The sequence below is a fragment of the Myxine glutinosa genome, chromosome 11, assembly GCF_964187855.1.
Source record: "Myxine glutinosa chromosome 11, kmMyxGlut1.1, whole genome shotgun sequence".
Taxonomy (NCBI): domain Eukaryota; kingdom Metazoa; phylum Chordata; class Myxini; order Myxiniformes; family Myxinidae; genus Myxine; species Myxine glutinosa.
In genome coordinates, this window is record NC_136271.1 from 4,456,092 (window position 1) to 4,476,618 (window position 20,527).

At 48.2% G+C, this 20,527-nt stretch overlaps 1 protein-coding gene across 2 annotated transcripts in view; it reads right to left on the bottom strand.

Annotated features, from left to right (window-relative positions):
* LOC137436361 (ATP-dependent clpX-like chaperone, mitochondrial) overlaps positions 1–20,527 on the bottom strand; it is a 136,010-nt gene that overhangs the window by 77,313 nt on the left and 38,170 nt on the right. For both annotated transcript variants that reach the window (XR_013624882.1, XM_078786359.1), the window contains exons 4-5: positions 17,559–17,688; positions 7,568–7,719 (exon numbers count right to left, since the gene is read on the bottom strand). Coding sequence is in view for 1 of the 2 variants with exons in the window: in XM_078786359.1 (XP_078642485.1) it covers positions 7,568–7,719; positions 17,559–17,688 (282 nt within the window). In the remaining variant the exon portion in view is untranslated. The remainder of the gene's footprint in view (positions 1–7,567; positions 7,720–17,558; positions 17,689–20,527) is intronic.

Here is a 20,527-nt window from a genome sequence, read left to right on the forward strand (position 1 = left end):
TTCCTTCTACATTCATTTCCATCACTCTTCTCAACCAGTCACTTTCATCCTTCCTCAACACATGACCAAACCATCTCAACCTGTTCCTCTTCACAGCATCAATCACAGGCAATATTCCCATCATCTTTCGCAATTCATCATTTGTCTTCCTCTCTCTCAACGATACTCTGCACATCCGTCGAACCATTCGCATTTCCACCCTTTCCAACCTTCGTTGCTGCTCTACGTTCATTACCCATGTCTCGCTCCCATAAATCATAACACTTCTCACACATGCAGCAAACACCTTTCCCTTCAGCTTCAACGACACTCCCCTCATCATCAGCACGCCACTCAATTCCCGAAACTTCTTCCATGCACATCTCACTCGAGCAACCGTTGCCGAGTCTGATCCACCTTCTCCATTCAGCATGTCTCCGAGGTAGCAAAATGTTTTCACACCTTCCAGCTTCACGCCGTCTCCAAGATCCAACTCAACATTTCCTCCATCTGCAGCTCCCTCTGTGCACACCTTACATTTGAATGTAGCTGCCACACTGGTTAATGACCCTCTCAGACCACTACATTTTTGATGAACCCACTCAGCGCACATTGTACACTGAATGGAGTTCACTCCGACACCCTTCCTACACACAGCACAGGGCCACTTCCCAGTTCTTTCCACCTCACCACATGCTTTCCCACTTGCCATCATCTTCGTCTTTCCGATATTAACCTTCAGACCTTTTGTCTCCATACATTCCTTCCACGTGTTCATCTTTTCCTTCAACCATCCATACTTTCCGCAATCAACACCAGATCATCTGCATACAACAACTCCCACGGTAAACCCTCCTTTACGTTCTGAGCCAGCACCTCCATCACAGCTACAAATAGTAGTGGACTTAGTACCGACCCCTGATGCACTCCCACCTTCACCTCAAACTCACCACTGTTCCCGTCCTTCGTCCTTACAGCTGTGCGCACGCTTTTGTACATTGCCATCACTACTCTGATCAACCATTCCTCCACTCCTAACTTCCTCAATGCCCATGTCAATACTTTGCGTGGAACCCGATCGAATGCTTTCTCCAGATCAACAAACCCAAGAAACAACTTCTTCCTCTTCTCCATGTACTTCTCCTGCAACTGCCTCACAATGAAAAGCGCGTCTGTCGTTCCTCTTCCTGGCATGAATCCAAACTGCATTTCGTCGATCTTCACTTTCTTCCTTATCCTCCTCTCCAACACCCTTTCCAATACCTTCATTCCATGCTCCAATAACTTTATCGCTCGGTACGAGCCACAGTCCAGAGGGTCACCTTTCCCCTTGTATAGAGGGACGAGGGTACTCAGTTCCCAATCCACTGGAATGCGGCCTTCTTTCACCACCAGATTACAGATCTCTGTCATTCTCTTCACACCCCAACTTCCTGCTGCCTTCAACATATCTCCCACAACTCCCGTCGGCCCTCCCGCTTTTCTACCCTTCATTGCTTTTATCGCTTCCTCAACTTCCTTCTCAGTTATCTTCTCTGCCGGTCCTAAAACTGGGTTACTCTCTATGTTGCCATCCCATTCATTCTCTGTATTCAACAGCATTTCCATATATCTTTTCCATCTTCCTTTAATTCCATCTGGGTCGACAACGATTTGTCCCACTTCATCCTTCAAGCAACTCACCCCCATCACATCACACCTCTCTTTCGCTATCTGCTTTGCAATCCTGAATACTGCTTTCTGACCCTCTTCCGAATCCAAGCATTCTCTGAACATTTTCCTACATGCCTCCTGTGCCTTTGCTACCTCTTTCTTTGCAGCCTTCCTGGCTGCCTTATAACTTTCATGCTCTGCTGTTTCTGCTCCCGTACCCTTCGCCTTCTGCCACTCCTTGAACTTCTTCCTCTTCTCGTCAATCCTCTTTCCAACTTCATCATCACACCACCATGTTTCCGAGTGCCTCGGTGGTCCTTTTGTCCATCCACATACCTCACCAACGGCTCCCAACAGACTAGCTTTCATTGACATCCAACCACTTTCAAGCTCAACCACATCATCCTCGAACCTACTCAGCCTCTCTTTTAATGCCTCCCTTACTGTCACCTCTTTCAACCTCCACACCTTCATTCTCGGTTGGTACTTCACGCACCGAGCTCTCCTCGCATCTTTCACCCTTACGTCGCAGACAACCAAGTGGTGCTGTGAAACAGCCTCCTCCTTGGTGAACTCGGCATTTCGGCATTTCCACCAACGGCATTTCCACCAACACCCGTGATTCGGGCGGGGCTGATTTCCTCGTGATTTCCCGGAGGTGCCCCCTATCTCGCCTACGCACCATCAGGTAGTCAACGGTTGTCGTCGACCCACCTGACGTGTATGTAACAAGCTTATTATCCTCTTTCTGGAACTGAGTATTACAAATCAACAAATCAGCTCCATCAGCAAACTCCAAAATCCTTTCACCTTCTCCATTTCTCACACCATATCCGTAACCCCCATGAACTCCGTCAAAACCATCCATACTCCTTCCCACATGTCCATTTAGGTCTCCTCCTACCACAACAACTTCGTCGTCTTTCACGTTTTCCATCAGCTTCTCTATCGCACACCAGAACCTGTCCTTCTCTTCATCGCTCCGACCAACCTGCGGAGCATATCCCGAGATGATGTTCACCAAGAGCTGTAATAATCACCTACCGTTCGCCCTGTAATAATCCTGTGCACGCCAAACGACACGTGGAGAGCTCCTGCCGTCTGTTAATCTACTTCGCGGTGCGAGTTGGGGACCGGAGAGTGAGCTGCCTGGACGCCATCCCTGGACCATCAACATGTTCGTCTGCAACCCCGTGTGAGTGTGTCTGAGTGTGACGGGCCCGTTTGTCTTGGAATAAGTTAAGACTGTTTAAGGCTGCACTGTGTTTCTTCTTCTTCTTATTGGACAAAGTGTAAATAAACCTTGTTATTCCTGTTCTTCCAAATTCGACCGTTTCAGTGATTTCCTCCATTGGGTAAGCGTGGCACGATTAAGAACCGCGTGGATCGGGTTTAGTCATTGCTAACGGCTCGGGTCGCGGGTTCGCTACAGCTCGGCATTTCCACCAACACCCGTGATTCGGGCGGGGCTTATTTCCTCGTTTCGGGGCAGCGTTAGTACTTAGGTAATAGCGAATTCTTAGTCCTAAAACCCTCCTTAACGCTGTCCGGGAAGGACGTCATAGGTCTCGGGTCCCGTCGGCTCGTAAAAGACAAGGGGACTAATCCCCCCTTGGTAAGGGGAAAAGGCCGACGCTGAGATCCGCAACAATATGATAAATTGATTGATTTCAGACCAATCCCCTCGGTTCAATCCCGTGGAGCGATTATTTAGGTCTCAATAAGACAGACGATCTCGATTTGAGATGAATTTTGCTAAAATATTGTGCACCGCTCCTTTCCTGTGCCATCTCCAGGCACTGCATAACGTCATTGCCGGGCACCGAAGGGGGCACTGAAGGGGGCACTGAAGGGGGCTCGGCAATGACGCATGCTGAAAGGGAGTACTCAGTTTTCACTCTGGTTGTTTGTTCGTTTGTTTGTTTGTTGTACACCGCTCCTTCCCTATGCCATCTCCAGGCATTGCAAATCGTCATTTCCGGGCACCAAAGGGGGCTCGGCAGTGACGCACGCTGAAAGAGAGTACTCAGTTTTCACTCTGGTTTCTTTCTTTCTTGTTTGTTGTACACCGCTCCTTTCCTCTGCCATCTCCAGGCATTGCAAATCGTCATTGCCGGGCACCAAAGGGGGCTCTCGGCAGTGACGCACGCTGAAAGAGAGTACTCAGTTTTCACTCTGGTTTCTTGCTTTCTTGTTTATTTGTTTTCTTGGTTGTCCGGACGATATCTCAGCCATCCTTTGAGCTAGGAAGCTGAAATTTCGGCACAAGAGTGAGCAAGTCCTTTCTCAAAAACAGTATTTTTTTTTTTTGATTAATCAATAAATTGAGGAGTTATTTAATTATTAGCGATTAATTAAGTACTTATTTAATTAATCAAATTTCCTTTCTCTTCTGACCATTAACTCAGGCACCTTTTGAGTTAGGAAGCTGATATTTGGACATGCCAATGACCAGGTGATTTGGCTGCAAAGCATATTTTTGATTTATTAATTAATCAATTAATCGATTAATTATTTAATTATTTTATTAATGACAATTTTTTTTTTTTTTTTAAGTTACAGATTCTGATGAAATGGTGGTGGTTTATGTGTTCTCTGACCAAATTGATTAATAATTTAATTTTTTTATGATTTTTATTTATTTATTTTCATTATTAATTATTTATTTATCTTCTTTCTCATTTGGCCAATATCTCAGGCACCTTTTGAGCTCAGAAGCTAATATTTGGACATGAGTGACCAGGTGATGTGGCTATCAAGGATATTTTTGATTTATTGATTAATCAATTAATCAATGTATCGATTAATTATTTAATTATTCGATTAGTTACTAAAAAAAAAATTTTCCCCCCAGTTACAGATTCTGATGAAATGGTGGTGGTTTATGTGTTCTGTGACCAAATTGATTGATAATTTGATTTCTTAATGATTTTTTTTTTTTTTCATTATTAATCATTTATTTATTTTCTTTCTCATTTGGCCAATATCTCAGGCACCTTTTGAGCTGGGAAGCTAATATTTGGACATAAGTGACCAAGTGATGTGGCTATCAAGGATATTTTTGATTAATTGATGAATCATTTAATCGATTCATTATTTATTGATTAATCGATGAATTACTTATTGATTAATCAATTAATTATTTAATTTTTTATTAATGACTTATTTGATTAAATTTCTAAAAGATACATCTTCGGATGAAGCACGAGTGGTTTTGTTATGGTATTAGCCAATTGATTAAGAAAATATTTTGTGATAATCTTTTATTGATTTTAATTATACAATTAATCAATCAATTAGTGTACACCTCTCCCTCCCAATGCAGCCTCTATGAGCTGCACTGCGGTATTGCCGGGCGCCAGAGGCGCCCCGGCAATGCCGCGCTGCAGCATATTTAATTATTTGGCAAGGGGGCGGTGTACTTTGAATGTATGTGTACTTGTTTGTTTTCTTTCTTGGTTGTCCGGGCGATATCTCAGCCATCCTTTGAGCTAGGAAGCTGAAATTTCGGCACAGTAGTGAGCAAGTCCTTTGTCAAAAACGCTATTTCTTTTTTTTGATTAATCAATAAATTGAGGAGTTATTTAATTATTAGCGATTAATTAAGTACTTATTTAATTAATCAAATTTCCTTTCTCTTCTGACCATTAACTCAGGCACCTTTTGAGTTAGGAAGCTGATATTTGGACATGCCAATGACCAGGTGATTTGGCTGCAAAGGCTATTTTTGATTTATTAATTAATCAATTAATCGATTAATTATTTAATTATTTGATTAATGACAAAAAAAAATTTTTTTTTTAAGTTACAGATTCTGATGAAATAGTGGTAGTTTATGTGTTCTCTGACCAAATTGATTAATAATTTAATTTTTTTATGATTATTATTTATTTATTTTCATTATTAATCATTTATTTCTTTTCTTTCTCATTTGGCCAATATCTCAGGCACCTTTTGAGCTGGGAAGCTAATATTTGGACATGAGTGACCAAGTGATGTGGCTATCAAGGATATTTTTGATTTATTGATTAATCATTTCATCTATTAATTATTTATTGATTAATCGATTAATTATTTATTGAGTAATCAAATAATTATTTAATTTTTTATAAATGACTTATTTAATTAAATTTCTAAAAGATACATCTTCGGATGAAGCACGAGTGGTTTAGTTATGCGATTAGCCAATTGATTATGAAAATATTTTAAGATCATTTATATATTTTAATTTGACAATTAATCAATCAATTAGTGCACACCTCTCCCTCCCAATGCAGCCTCAATGAGCTGCACTGCGGTATTGCCGGGCGCCAGAGGCGCCCCGGCAATGCCGCGCTGCAGCATATTTAATTATTTGGCATGGGGCGGTGTACTTTGAATGTATGTGTATTTGTTTTCTTGTTTGTTTTCTTTCTTTCTTGTTTGTCCGGGCGATATCTCAGCCATCCTTTGAGCTAGGAAGCTCAAATTTCGGCACAATAGTGATCAAGAACTTTGTCAAAAACGGTATTTTTTATTTTTTGATTAATCAATTAATTGATGAGTTATTTAATTATTAGCGATTTATTAAGTACTGATACATTTCCTTTCTCTTCTGGGCATTATCTCAGGCACCTTTTGAGCTAGGAAGCTGATATTTGTATGTGCCAATGACCAAGTGATTTGGCTGTAAAGGCTTTTTTGATTTATTGATTAATCAATTAATCGATTAATTATTTATTCATTAATCAATTAATTATTTAATTTTTTATTGATGACTTATTTAATTAAATTTCTAAAAGATACATCTTCGGATGAAGCACTAGTGGTTTAGTTATGCTATTAGCCAATTTATTAAGAAAATATTTTATGATAATCTTTTGATTTTACTTATGCAATTAATCAATCAATTATTGTACACCTCTCCCTCCCAATGCAATCTCTATGAGCTGCACTGCGGTATTGCCGGCAATGCGGCGCTATAGGATATTAAATTATTTGGCATGGGGCGGTGTACTTTGAATGTATCTGTATTTGTTTTCTTGTTTGTTTTCTTTCTTTCTTGTTTGTCCGGGCGATATCTCAGCCATCCTTTGAGCTAGGAAGCTCAAATTTCGGCACAATAGTGATCAAGAACTTTGTCAAAAACGGTATTTTTTGTTTTTTGATTAATCAATTAATTGATGAGTTATTTAATTATTAGCGATTTATTAAGTACTGATACATTTCCTTTCTCTTCTGGGCATTATCTCAGGCACCTTTTGAGCTAGGAAGCTGATATTTGTATGTGCCAATGACCAAGTGATTTGGCTGTAAAGGCTTTTTTGATTTATTGATTAATCAATTAATCGATTAATTATTTATTCATTAATCAATTAATTATTTAATTTTTTATTGATGACTTATTTAATTAAATTTCTAAAAGATACATCTTAGGATGAAGCACTAGTGGTTTAGTTATGCTATTAGCCAATTTATTAAGAAAATATTTTATGATAATCTTTTGATTTTACTTATGCAATTAATCAATCAATTATTGTACACCTCTCCCTCCCAATGCAATCTCTATGAGCTGCACTGCGGTATTGCCGGCAATGCGGCGCTATAGGATATTAAATTATTTGGCATGGGGCGGTGTACTTTGAATGTATCTGTACTTGTTTGAATCTTTTTTGCAATTATTTCAGCAAAATTTGTCTAATCATCTTAATGAGACTCTGCTGTGCATTTCAAATTTTATTTACGTCCCATGTGTGGAAATGCTATTAAAAAAAATTGTGATCCTCCTCGTTCTTTTTAACATTCGACACGTCAACTTTCTTCGACACATCAAGTTGTTTGTTAAATGGTTGGAGAGAGAAACATAAACACTGTAATGGGACAGCTCCGCACCTCATGACGAGCTCCCACCTACTCAATGTAATCTAGTCCTGCAATCCATTGGTCAGATGTTCACCTTTCTTGGTGAAGGAGGCATCAAGAGCTGGTGGGGAACAGCAGGTGTGGATGGAAGTGCGGACTTGCGGGTCTTGTGTCTCACAGTTGGTTCAGACAGCAGCAGGAAAAAGCAGCGACAATTCTCGCATTTCACAAAGCGAGTCCTTTTAGCTGTCATTCGCACACACACACAAACACACACAAACACACAGACCCACACAGACACACACACACACACACACACACACACACACACACACAGACACACACACACACACACACACACACACACACACACACACACACTTGTAATGGAGCATTGTGTTTGCACTTCATTTCGATAATACTCAAAAGTCTTCTCCAAAGAAGAAGTCTTTATATGGAGATAGATACAAAGTTATCTGGTAGTGAGGCAAATCCGAATTTTCTTTGCAGAATGCATTAACAGTCACAACTGTCCCGCAGCGATAACATCAAGCAGATGTTAAAACACCGGGGCCCAAACTCACCTGGGTAGAAAGGTTCAGTAATGAGATTGAGAGCTGGAGATTCAAAGCACAGAAAGAAACCTTTAAACCATGATTGGTTTGTGTTACAAAACGACATGGATACAGCATTTTGGAATGAAGTGGGAGTCGGAGCGGGGAGATGTGGCATTTGCAGAATTCTAATTATCAGTATAAATCGACTTCATGCCATTTTAATTGAAAATTAGTCTTGAGCCATCAACATTAAGATAATAATTGTCTCCACCAATAATTATCCTGGCGTTGGCTTAGCGGTTAGGGTGCCGGCTTGGGATCCTAGGATCCTGGGTTCGAATCCCGGTCGATCGCTGAATTAACGCCAGGGGGGTTGACTCAGCCTGTCATCCTTCCGAGGTCGGCAAATTGAGTACCAGCTTGCTGGGATGAATGATCCCGGTGTGTTACCCCGATTTAGAATAGGTACACCGTATCCCTGCGCATCGTAAGAGCGTGACCAAGGGTTGGCGTCAGGAAGGGCATCCGGCCAGAAAAACATCGCCTCAAACAGGGAACCATGATTGTCATGGGGCCCGCAAGGCTAACCCCCGCTCTAGCGGGGAAAATGGCCTTAAAACGATCATTCATTCATTCATTCAATTGTCTCCACCAAAGGTGCATGGAGGTGAAGTTTGCCCCTGTTTATCCATCTGCCTGTGTGGTTTTTGGTCGTGACCACGATATCTCAGAAAGTTGTGGACGGATTCAGACGAAACTTGGTGGACACGTTGGGTGTGCGACATGGACTAATTGATTTGATTTTGGTGAAGATCTCGATCCAGAAACAAGAATTTCTAATTTTGAAGTGATTCTTCACCATTCAGAGATTGGGCCGAAACCATATATAGCATGATATTTCAAAAGGTTGGAGGCGAGTTATGATAAACTAGGTGGATGAGTTGGTTGGGTGACAAGAACAAGCCGATTCGATTTTGGTTCAGGTTCAGATACAGATCCGGTCTATCATTGGGACACAAAACCTCGTGTTGGCTTGACAGTCAAGATGGCTGGCTAAAGATCTTAAGGTCTTTGGTTTGAGCTCTTGTTGTGCCAGTGAAATAACACCACGTGGGTTGAGCTGGCCTGTCATCCTTCTGAGACCGGCAAAATGAATACCTACATACAGGTAAAACAGGGGCACCGCATCAGCGGCACACCCACATCTCCAGAAAATGATGCAGCCAGCAGCCACAAGCTGCATACAAAACATCAACAACAGTGGGATACAAGCGTACATTGTTCAGCCTGGCGGAGGCACACACTCTTGACTGATTGTTTCCCCAGCCTGGCGGAGGTACGCACTCTGCATTGATTGTTTCCCCAGCCTGGCAGAGGTACGTGCCCTGGATTGATCGTCTCCCCAGCCTGGCAGAGGTACGCACTCTGCATTGATCGTCTTCCCAGCCTGGCAGAGGTACGCACTCTGCATTCATCGTCTCCCCAGCCTGGCAGAGGTACGTGCCCTGGATTGATTGTTTCCCCAGCCTGGCGGAGGTACGCACTCTGCATTGATTGTTTCCCCAGCCTGGCAGAGGTACGTGCCCTGGATTGATCGTCTCCCCAGCCTGGCAGAGGTACGCACTCTGCATTGATCGTCTTCCCAGCCTGGCAGAGGTACGTTCCCTGGATTGATCGTCTCCCCAGCTCGGCAGAGGTACGTGCCCTGGATTGATCGTCTCCCCAGCCTGGCAGAGGTACGCACTCTGCATTGATAGTCTCCCCAGCCTGGCAGAGGTACGTTCCCTGGATTGATCGTCTCCCCAGCCTGGCAGAGGTACGCGCCCTGGATTGATTGTTTCCTCAGCCTGGCAAAGGTACGCACCCTGCATTGATTGTTTCCTCAGCCTGGCAAAGGTACGCACCCTGGATTGATCGTCTTCGCAGATTGGCAGAGGTAGACGCTCTGGATTGATCGTCTCCCCAGCCTGGCAGAGGTACGCGCTCTGGATTGATCGTCTCCCCAGCCTGGCAGAGGTACGCGCCCTGGATTGATTGTTTCCTCAGCCTGGCAAAGGTACGCACCCTGGATTGATTGTTTCCTCAGCCTGGCAGAGGTACGTGCTCTGGATTGATCATCTTCCCAGCTTGGCAGAGGTACACGCTCTGGATTGATCGTCTCCCCAGCCTGGCAGAGGTACGTTCCCTGCATTGATTGTTTCCTCAGCCTGGCAGAGGTACGTGCTCTGGATTGATCATCTTCCCAGCTTGGCAGAGGTACACGCTCTGGATTGATCGTCTCCCCAGCCTGGCAGAGGTACGTTCCCTGGATTGATCGTCTCCCCAGCCTGGCAGAGGTACGCGCCCTGAATTGATTGTTTCCTCAGCCTGGCAAAGGTACGCACCCTGGATTGATTGTTTCCTCAGCCTGGCAAAGGTACGCACCCTGGATTGATCGTCTTCGCAGATTGGCAGAGGTACGCGCTCTGGATTGATCGTCTCCCCAGCCTGGCAGAGGTACGCGCTCTGGATTGATCGTCTCCCCAGCCTGGCAGAGGTACGCGCCCTGGATTGATTGTTTCCTCAGCCTGGCAAAGGTACGCGCCCTGGATTGATTGTTTCCTCAGCCTGGCAGAGGTACGCGCTCTGGATTAATCGTCTCCCCAGCCTGGCAGAGGTACGCGCCCTGGATTGATTGTTTCCTCAGCCTGGCAAAGGTACGCACCCTGGATTGATTGTTTCCTCAGCCTGGCAAAGGTACGCACCCTGGATTGATCGTTTCCCTAGCCTGGCAGAGGTACACGCTCTGGATTGATCGTCTCCCCAGCCTGGCAGAGGTACGCGCCCTGGATTGATTGTTTCCTCAGCCTGGCAAAGGTACGCACCCTGGATTGATTGTTTCCTCAGCCTGGCAGAGGTACGCACTCTGGATTGATTGTTTCCTCAGCCTGGCAAAGGTACGCGCCCTGGATTGATCGTTTCCTCAGCCTGGCAGAGGTACGCGCTCTGGATTGATCGTCTTCCCAGCTTGGCAGAGGTACGCGCTCTGGATTGATCGTCTTCCCAGCTTGGCAGAGGTACACGCTCTGGGTTGATCGTCTCCCCAGCCTGGCAGAGGTACGCGCCCTGGATGAATCGTCTCCCCAGCCTGGCAGAGGTACGCGCCCTGGATTGATTGTTTCCTCAGCCTGGCAAAGGTACGCACCCTGGATTGATTGTTTCCTCAGCCTGGCAGAGGTACGCACTCTGCATTGATCGTCTCCCCAGCCTGGCAGAGGTACGCGCCCTGGATTGATTGTTTCCTCAGCCTGGCAAAGGTACGCACCCTGGATTGATTGTTTCCCCAGCCTGGCAGAGGTACGCACTCTGCATTGATCGTCTCCCCAGCCTGGCAGAGGTACGTGCCCTGGATTTATCGTCTCCCAGCCTGGCAGAGGTACGCACTCTGCATTGATTGTTTCCCCAGCCTGGCAGAGGTACGTGCCCTGGATTGATCATCTCCCCAGCCTGGCAGAGGTACGCACTCTGCATTGATTGTCTCCCCAGCCTGGCAGAGGTACATGCCCTGGATTGATCGTCTCCCCAGCCTGGCAGAGGTACGCGCCCTGGATTGATTGTTTCCTCAGCCTGGCGAAGGTACGCGCCCTGGATTGATTGTTTCCTCAGCCTGGCAGAGGTACGCGCTCTGGATTGATCGTCTTCCCAGCTTGGCAGAGGTACACGCTCTGGATTGATCGTCTCCCCAGCCTGGCAGAGGTACGCGTCCTGGATTAATCGTCTCCCAGCCTGGCAGAGGTACGCGCCCTGGATTGATTGTTTCCTCAGCCTGGCAAAGGTACGCACCCTGGATTGATTGTTTCCTCAGCCTGGCAGAGGTACGCACTCTGCATTGATCGTCTTCCCAGCCTGGCAGAGGTACGCACTCTGCATTGATCGTCTCCCCAGCCTGGCAGAGGTACGTGCCCTGGATTGATTGTTTCCCCAGCCTGGCGGAGGTACGCACTCTGCATTGATTGTTTCCCCAGCCTGGCAGAGGTACGTGCCCTGGATTGATCGTCTCCCCAGCCTGGCAGAGGTACGCACTCTGCATTGATCGTCTTCCCAGCCTGGCAGAGGTACGTTCCCTGGATTGATCGTCTCCCCAGCTCGGCAGAGGTACGTGCCCTGGATTGATCGTCTCCCCAGCCTGGCAGAGGTACGCACTCTGCATTGATAGTCTCCCCAGCCTGGCAGAGGTACGTTCCCTGGATTGATCGTCTCCCCACCCTGGCAGAGGTACGTGCCCTGGATTGATTGTTTCCTCAGCCTGGCAAAGGTACGCACCCTGCATTGATTGTTTCCTCAGCCTGGCAAAGGTACGCACCCTGGATTGATCGTCTTCGCAGATTGGCAGAGGTAGACGCTCTGGATTGATCGTCTCCCCAGCCTGGCAGAGGTACGCGCTCTGGATTGATCGTCTCCCCAGCCTGGCAGAGGTACGCGCCCTGGATTGATTGTTTCCTCAGCCTGGCAAAGGTACGCACCCTGGATTGATTGTTTCCTCAGCCTGGCAGAGGTACGTGCTCTGGATTGATCATCTTCCCAGCTTGGCAGAGGTACACGCTCTGGATTGATCGTCTCCCCAGCCTGGCAGAGGTACGTTCCCTGCATTGATTGTTTCCTCAGCCTGGCAGAGGTACGTGCTCTGGATTGATCATCTTCCCAGCTTGGCAGAGGTACACGCTCTGGATTGATCGTCTCCCCAGCCTGGCAGAGGTACGTTCCCTGGATTGATCGTCTCCCCAGCCTGGCAGAGGTACGCGCCCTGAATTGATTGTTTCCTCAGCCTGGCAAAGGTACGCACCCTGGATTGATTGTTTCCTCAGCCTGGCAAAGGTACGCACCCTGGATTGATCGTCTTCGCAGATTGGCAGAGGTACGCGCTCTGGATTGATCGTCTCCCCAGCCTGGCAGAGGTACGCGCTCTGGATTGATCGTCTCCCCAGCCTGGCAGAGGTACGCGCCCTGGATTGATTGTTTCCTCAGCCTGGCAAAGGTACGCGCCCTGGATTGATTGTTTCCTCAGCCTGGCAGAGGTACGCGCTCTGGATTAATCGTCTCCCCAGCCTGGCAGAGGTACGCGCCCTGGATTGATTGTTTCCTCAGCCTGGCAAAGGTACGCACCCTGGATTGATTGTTTCCTCAGCCTGGCAAAGGTACGCACCCTGGATTGATTGTTTCCCTAGCCTGGCAGAGGTACACGCTCTGGATTGATCGTCTCCCCAGCCTGGCAGAGGTACGCGCCCTGGATTGATTGTTTCCTCAGCCTGGCAAAGGTACGCACCCTGGATTGATTGTTTCCTCAGCCTGGCAGAGGTACGCACTCTGGATTGATCGTTTCCTCAGCCTGGCAGAGGTACGCGCTCTGGATTGATCGTCTTCCCAGCTTGGCAGAGGTACGCGCTCTGGATTGATCGTCTTCCCAGCTTGGCAGAGGTACACGCTCTGGGTTGATCGTCTCCCCAGCCTGGCAGAGGTACGCGCCCTGGATGAATCGTCTCCCCAGCCTGGCAGAGGTACGCGCCCTGGATTGATTGTTTCCTCAGCCTGGCAAAGGTACGCACCCTGGATTGATTGTTTCCTCAGCCTGGCAGAGGTACGCACTCTGCATTGATCGTCTCCCCAGCCTGGCAGAGGTACGCGCCCTGGATTGATTGTTTCCTCAGCCTGGCAAAGGTACGCACCCTGGATTGATTGTTTCCCCAGCCTGGCAGAGGTACGCACTCTGCATTGATCGTCTCCCCAGCCTGGCAGAGGTACGTGCCCTGGATTTATCGTCTCCCAGCCTGGCAGAGGTACGCACTCTGCATTGATTGTTTCCCCAGCCTGGCAGAGGTACGTGCCCTGGATTGATCATCTCCCCAGCCTGGCAGAGGTACGCACTCTGCATTGATTGTCTCCCCAGCCTGGCAGAGGTACATGCCCTGGATTGATCGTCTCCCCAGCCTGGCAGAGGTACGCGCCCTGGATTGATTGTTTCCTCAGCCTGGCGAAGGTACGCGCCCTGGATTGATTGTTTCCTCAGCCTGGCAGAAGTACGCGCTCTGGATTGATCGTCTTCCCAGCTTGGCAGAGGTACACGCTCTGGATTGATCGTCTCCCCAGCCTGGCAGAGGTACGCGTCCTGGATTAATCGTCTCCCAGCCTGGCAGAGGTACGCGCCCTGGATTGATTGTTTCCTCAGCCTGGCAAAGGTACGCACCCTGGATTGATTGTTTCCTCAGCCTGGCAGAGGTACGCACTCTGCATTGATCGTCTTCCCAGCCTGGCAGAGGTACGCACTCTGCATTGATCGTCTCCCCAGCCTGGCAGAGGTACGTGCCCTGGATTGATTGTTTCCCCAGCCTGGCGGAGGTACGCACTCTGCATTGATTGTTTCCCCAGCCTGGCAGAGGTACGTGCCCTGGATTGATCGTCTCCCCAGCCTGGCAGAGGTACGCACTCTGCATTGATCGTCTTCCCAGCCTGGCAGAGGTACGTTCCCTGGATTGATCGTCTCCCCAGCTCGGCAGAGGTACGTGCCCTGGATTGATCGTCTCCCCAGCCTGGCAGAGGTACGCACTCTGCATTGATAGTCTCCCCAGCCTGGCAGAGGTACGTTCCCTGGATTGATCGTCTCCCCAGCCTGGCAGAGGTATGTGCCCTGGATTGATTGTTTCCTCAGCCTGGCAAAGGTACGCACCCTGCATTGATTGTTTCCTCAGCCTGGCAAAGGTACGCACCCTGGATTGATCGTCTTCGCAGATTGGCAGAGGTAGACGCTCTGGATTGATCGTCTCCCCAGCCTGGCAGAGGTACGCGCTCTGGATTGATCGTCTCCCCAGCCTGGCAGAGGTACGCGCCCTGGATTGATTGTTTCCTCAGCCTGGCAAAGGTACGCACCCTGGATTGATTGTTTCCTCAGCCTGGCAGAGGTACGTGCTCTGGATTGATCATCTTCCCAGCTTGGCAGAGGTACACGCTCTGGCTTGATCGTCTCCCCAGCCTGGCAGAGGTACGTTCCCTGCATTGATTGTTTCCTCAGCCTGGCAGAGGTACGTGCTCTGGATTGATCATCTTCCCAGCTTGGCAGAGGTACACGCTCTGGATTGATCGTCTCCCCAGCCTGGCAGAGGTACGTTCCCTGGATTGATCGTCTCCCCAGCCTGGCAGAGGTACGCGCCCTGAATTGATTGTTTCCTCAGCCTGGCAAAGGTACGCACCCTGGATTGATTGTTTCCTCAGCCTGGCAAAGGTACGCACCCTGGATTGATCGTCTTCGCAGATTGGCAGAGGTACGCGCTCTGGATTGATCGTCTCCCCAGCCTGGCAGAGGTACGCGCTCTGGATTGATCGTCTCCCCAGCCTGGCAGAGGTACGCGCCCTGGATTGATTGTTTCCTCAGCCTGGCAAAGGTACGCGCCCTGGATTGATTGTTTCCTCAGCCTGGCAGAGGTACGCGCTCTGGATTAATCGTCTCCCCAGCCTGGCAGAGGTACGCGCCCTGGATTGATTGTTTCCTCAGCCTGGCAAAGGTACGCACCCTGGATTGATTGTTTCCTCAGCCTGGCAAAGGTACGCACCCTGGATTGATTGTTTCCCTAGCCTGGCAGAGGTACACGCTCTGGATTGATCGTCTCCCCAGCCTGGCAGAGGTACGCGCCCTGGATTGATTGTTTCCTCAGCCTGGCAAAGGTACGCACCCTGGATTGATTGTTTCCTCAGCCTGGCAGAGGTACGCACTCTGGATTGATTGTTTCCTCAGCCTGGCAAAGGTACGCGCCCTGGATTGATCGTTTCCTCAGCCTGGCAGAGGTACGCGCTCTGGATTGATCGTCTTCCCAGCTTGGCAGAGGTACGCGCTCTGGATTGATCGTCTTCCCAGCTTGGCAGAGGTACACGCTCTGGGTTGATCGTCTCCCCAGCCTGGCAGAGGTACGCGCCCTGGATGAATCGTCTCCCCAGCCTGGCAGAGGTACGCGCCCTGGATTGATTGTTTCCTCAGCCTGGCAAAGGTACGCACCCTGGATTGATTGTTTCCTCAGCCTGGCAGAGGTACGCACTCTGCATTGATCGTCTCCCCAGCCTGGCAGAGGTACGCGCCCTGGATTGATTGTTTCCTCAGCCTGGCAAAGGTACGCACCCTGGATTGATTGTTTCCCCAGCCTGGCAGAGGTACGCACTCTGCATTGATCGTCTCCCCAGCCTGGCAGAGGTACGTGCCCTGGATTTATCGTCTCCCAGCCTGGCAGAGGTACGCACTCTGCATTGATTGTTTCCCCAGCCTGGCAGAGGTACGTGCCCTGGATTGATCATCTCCCCAGCCTGGCAGAGGTACGCACTCTGCATTGATTGTCTCCCCAGCCTGGCAGAGGTACATGCCCTGGATTGATCGTCTCCCCAGCCTGGCAGAGGTACGCGCCCTGGATTGATTGTTTCCTCAGCCTGGCGAAGGTACGCGCCCTGGATTGATTGTTTCCTCAGCCTGGCAGAGGTACGCGCTCTGGATTGATCGTCTTCCCAGCTTGGCAGAGGTACACGCTCTGGATTGATCGTCTCCCCAGCCTGGCAGAGGTACGCGCCCTGGATTAATCGTCTCCCAGCCTGGCAGAGGTACGCGCCCTGGATTGATTGTTTCCTCAGCCTGGCAAAGGTACGCACCCTGGATTGATTGTTTCCTCAGCCTGGCAGAGGTACGCACTCTGCATTGAGCGTCTCCCCAGCCTGGCAGAGGTACGCGCCCTGGATTGATCGTTTCCTCAGCCTGGCAAAGGTACACACCCTGGATTGATTGTTTCCTCAGCCTGGCAAAGGTACGCGCCCTGGATTGATTGTTTCCTCAGCCTGGCAAAGGTACACACCCTGGATTGATCGTCTTCGCAGATTGGCAGAGGTAGACGCTCTGGATTGATCGTCTCCCCAGCCTGGCAGAGGTACGCGCTCTGGATTGATCGTCTCCCCAGCCTGGCAGAGGTACGCGCCCTGGATTGATTGTTTCCTCAGCCTGGCAAAGGTACGCACCCTGGATTGATTGTTTCCTCAGCCTGGCAGAGGTACGTGCTCTGGATTGATCATCTTCCCAGCTTGGCAGAGGTACACGCTCTGGATTGATCGTCTCCCCAGCCTGGCAGAGGTACGTTCCCTGGATTGATCGTCTCCCCAGCCTGGCAGAGGTACGCGCTCTGCATTGATTGTTTCCTCAGCCTGGCAGAGGTACGCACTCTGCATTGATTGTTTCCTCAGCCTGGCAGAGGTACGCACTCTGCATTGATTGTTTCCTCAGCCTGGCAGAGGTACGCACCCTGGATTGATCGTCTCCCCAGCCTGGCGGAGGCTCACTCATCTTGGTAACAAAAGGAAATTTTAAATATTTTATAAATTAAATTGTATCGTCAAGGTGACCAATAAGCCACACAACATTTTCACAATTTTTGTTGTATAGGCCTAACAGCAGGTCTGGTGACTAAAGAATAACATATTGGACATATGCTGTACGCGTGTGCCTTGCTGTGCAGGTGTGTTAGAACTTACACATAAATCCATCTACAACAATGCAGGGTTGACCACATCGTGGACAGCGAGGGCCGCTCCCATCGGACCCAGTGCCCCTGTTTCGGCTGGTACCTCTTAGCCGAGCACGTCGGTTCGCAAGTTCAGATTTCTGAAAAATAAAATGAAACAAATTGACCAAACATAACCAGCTTACCATAAAACATAAACATGTTGACCATGGACTTGTAGAAAAACAACAGAAAGAGAAGCTGCAGCTGTGAAAGACGGAGGGGTCTTTAATTGGTGCATCGGTGTGATAAGTGGGTCATTGAGTGCAACAAAAATCATTTTAAAGCGGGCGAAAGCACCGCGACGTGAGCAATGGGCGTGGTGACAGCAGCTCGGTCATCCATGGGAAAATCCCCGGAGTTTGGAAGGCAAAATAAATTGGATGATTATTATTTTTATTTTTTATTTTTTCCCACTCCACGGCAGCATGGCCGAGAGATACGCACACTCACTCGAAGCCGTCTCGACTGGGTTTGAATCCAGACCCAGCTATAAACTGTCATCCTGGTGTTTCACGGCAGGGTGTTTCACCAATGTGCGTGACGTTCCTCAGATGGACGTTATATTGGGCGTCACGTCTGCTGGAATTCGTTGGTGAACATTAAAGATTCCATTGCGGTATCCTTCACAAAGAGTAGGGGAGCTATCCCGGGCATCCCAGCGAAATTCCAAATTCCTGCTCTGACCTACGGGGGCACTGCATCAGCAGCACTGCCACATCCTCATTCAATGATGCTACTCGCAGCTTCATGCTGCACAGGAAGAAAGACGACGACCAGACCCCTTCGTGTTGTATTTTAATGTAATAATATTTTAATTCATTTACCACGAAAAATTTCCACTCAATTTTTTGTCAGGAACACATTCCCCTTTCATGATTTTTAAAAGTCAATGGGATTTTAAAGTTTTATTTACATTATTTCGATTTAAACAATGTTTTCCAGGAACACATCTATAACGTAAATAGGGCACTGCGTGTATATAGGTGTGTGCGTGTGTGTGTGTGTGTGTGTGTACGTGTGCGTGTGTGTGTATGTGTGTGTGCGCGTGTGTGTGTGTGTGTGTGTGTGTGTGTGTGTGTGTGCGTGTGTGTGTGCGTGTGTGTGTACGTGTGTGTGCGCGTGTGTGTGTGTGTGTGTGTGTGTGTGTGTGTGTGTACGTGTGCACGTGTGTGTGCGCGTGTGTGTGTGTGTGTGTACGTGTGTGTGCGCGTGTGTGTGTGTGTGTGTGTACGTGTGCGTGTGTGTGTGTGTGTGTACGTGTGTGTGTGTGTGTGTGTGTGTGTGTATGTGTGCGTGTGTGTGTACGTGTGTGTGCGCGCGTGTGTGTGTGTGTGTGTGTGTGTGTGTGTGTGTGTGTGTGTGTGTGTGTACGTGTGTGTGCGCGCGTGTGTGTGTGTGTATGTACGTGTGTGTGTACGTGTGTGTGTACGTGTGCGTGTGTGTGTACGTGTGCGTGCGCGTGTGTGTGTGTGTGTGTGTACGTGTGTGCGTGTGTACGTGTGTGTGTGTGTGTGTGTGTGTGTGTGTGTGTGTGTGTGTGTGTGTGAGTTTATATGTGTGTGTCGTTGGTTGTTATCTCCATAAATTGGGTTTTAGAAGGTGGAATGGACTCATCCCAGGACTCAAAGTATCCACCCCCGCTTCGGTGAGGGATTGTGATTGATGGGCTAAGTTGTGAAATTTTGTTGTTCTCAGAGTTTTGTTCCAAGGGCTCTCTTCAGGATCGTCACCAAGGCCTGTACAGCCTCCAACAGTAGTTCGTTTGTGGTAATGTTCTCAGGGATGTTTTTTAAGGTCTCTGTGAGGTTCTTCTTTGTCATTCCCGTTGCTCCATTTATGACTGGTACAATTTCGGTCTTCAGCTTCCAAGATCTTTTGACCTCATTTTTGAGGTCCTGGTATTTGGTCATTTTCTTGATTTCTGCATTGTTTAGGCCAAATTCGCTGGGTACTGATATCTCACAATCATCAATGCTGTCTTTTCCTTTTTGTATCCGAGTACAATGTCCGGACGCAGTGCTTTGTTTTCTATGTTCACGCTCGATGGAATCATCAGGTCATACGTGAGCATTATGTCCTTGTTTTCAATGATGGCTTTTGGTTCATGTTTCCACAAGTTTTGTGGAACTGGGATTTTGACATTTCTGCAGATGTGTAAGTGGCTTACTCCAGATATCTTGTTGTGCCTTTGGGTGTACAGCCGCTCTGACATGAGTTTTTTACATCCCGATAGGAGGCGACTCGTACTTTCTGTTTCTACCTTGCAGAACCTACCCTTGTCCGATTGACTCAGTCCCGCCATCTTTTTAAATCCATAGGTGTGGCGTCCTTGGTCTTGGGCATTAATAATGATTTGTTCTCCATGCCAGTTGAGTTGACCTGTTCTTAGCTATTCCAGTGATCCCTCTTTGTCTATCCCCAATCTGTCTAACTCTCTTCTTTCCCCCCCCCCCCTGCTCTTTTCTCTTTCTCCCCGTTGTTCCTATATATCTGCTGGTATTTCATCTTGTATTTTTTTTTGTCTTTTTTTGCGATCGTTGGGGCTGTATTCGTTGCCTTTTCGGTTTGATGCATCATATCTTCTATTCACACCTGTTTTTGGACGTTTTTTGTAAGGTGAGTGAGAGATACCTTTTCTGGGTTGTTGTGTTCATGTTTGTGCACAAATTGTATTCAGTGTGTGTGTGTGTGTGACTTGTGGTTGCTGTAATAACCAATTCATGTGGATGAGGGGAGGGTAAAGAGAGCGGCTAGGTTGAGCGAACAAGGTAGGAGGAAAAGACGTAAAACCCAGTTGAGATGGGTGGATTGTGTGAAGAGGGATATCAGTTAGGTGGGGGTGATTGGAGGGTGAAGAGAGTTGGCGGAGGACAGAGGGGAGTGGAGGAGTATCGTGGTGAAGGCAGGCCATGAGCTTGGTAGCGTTTGACCTCATCC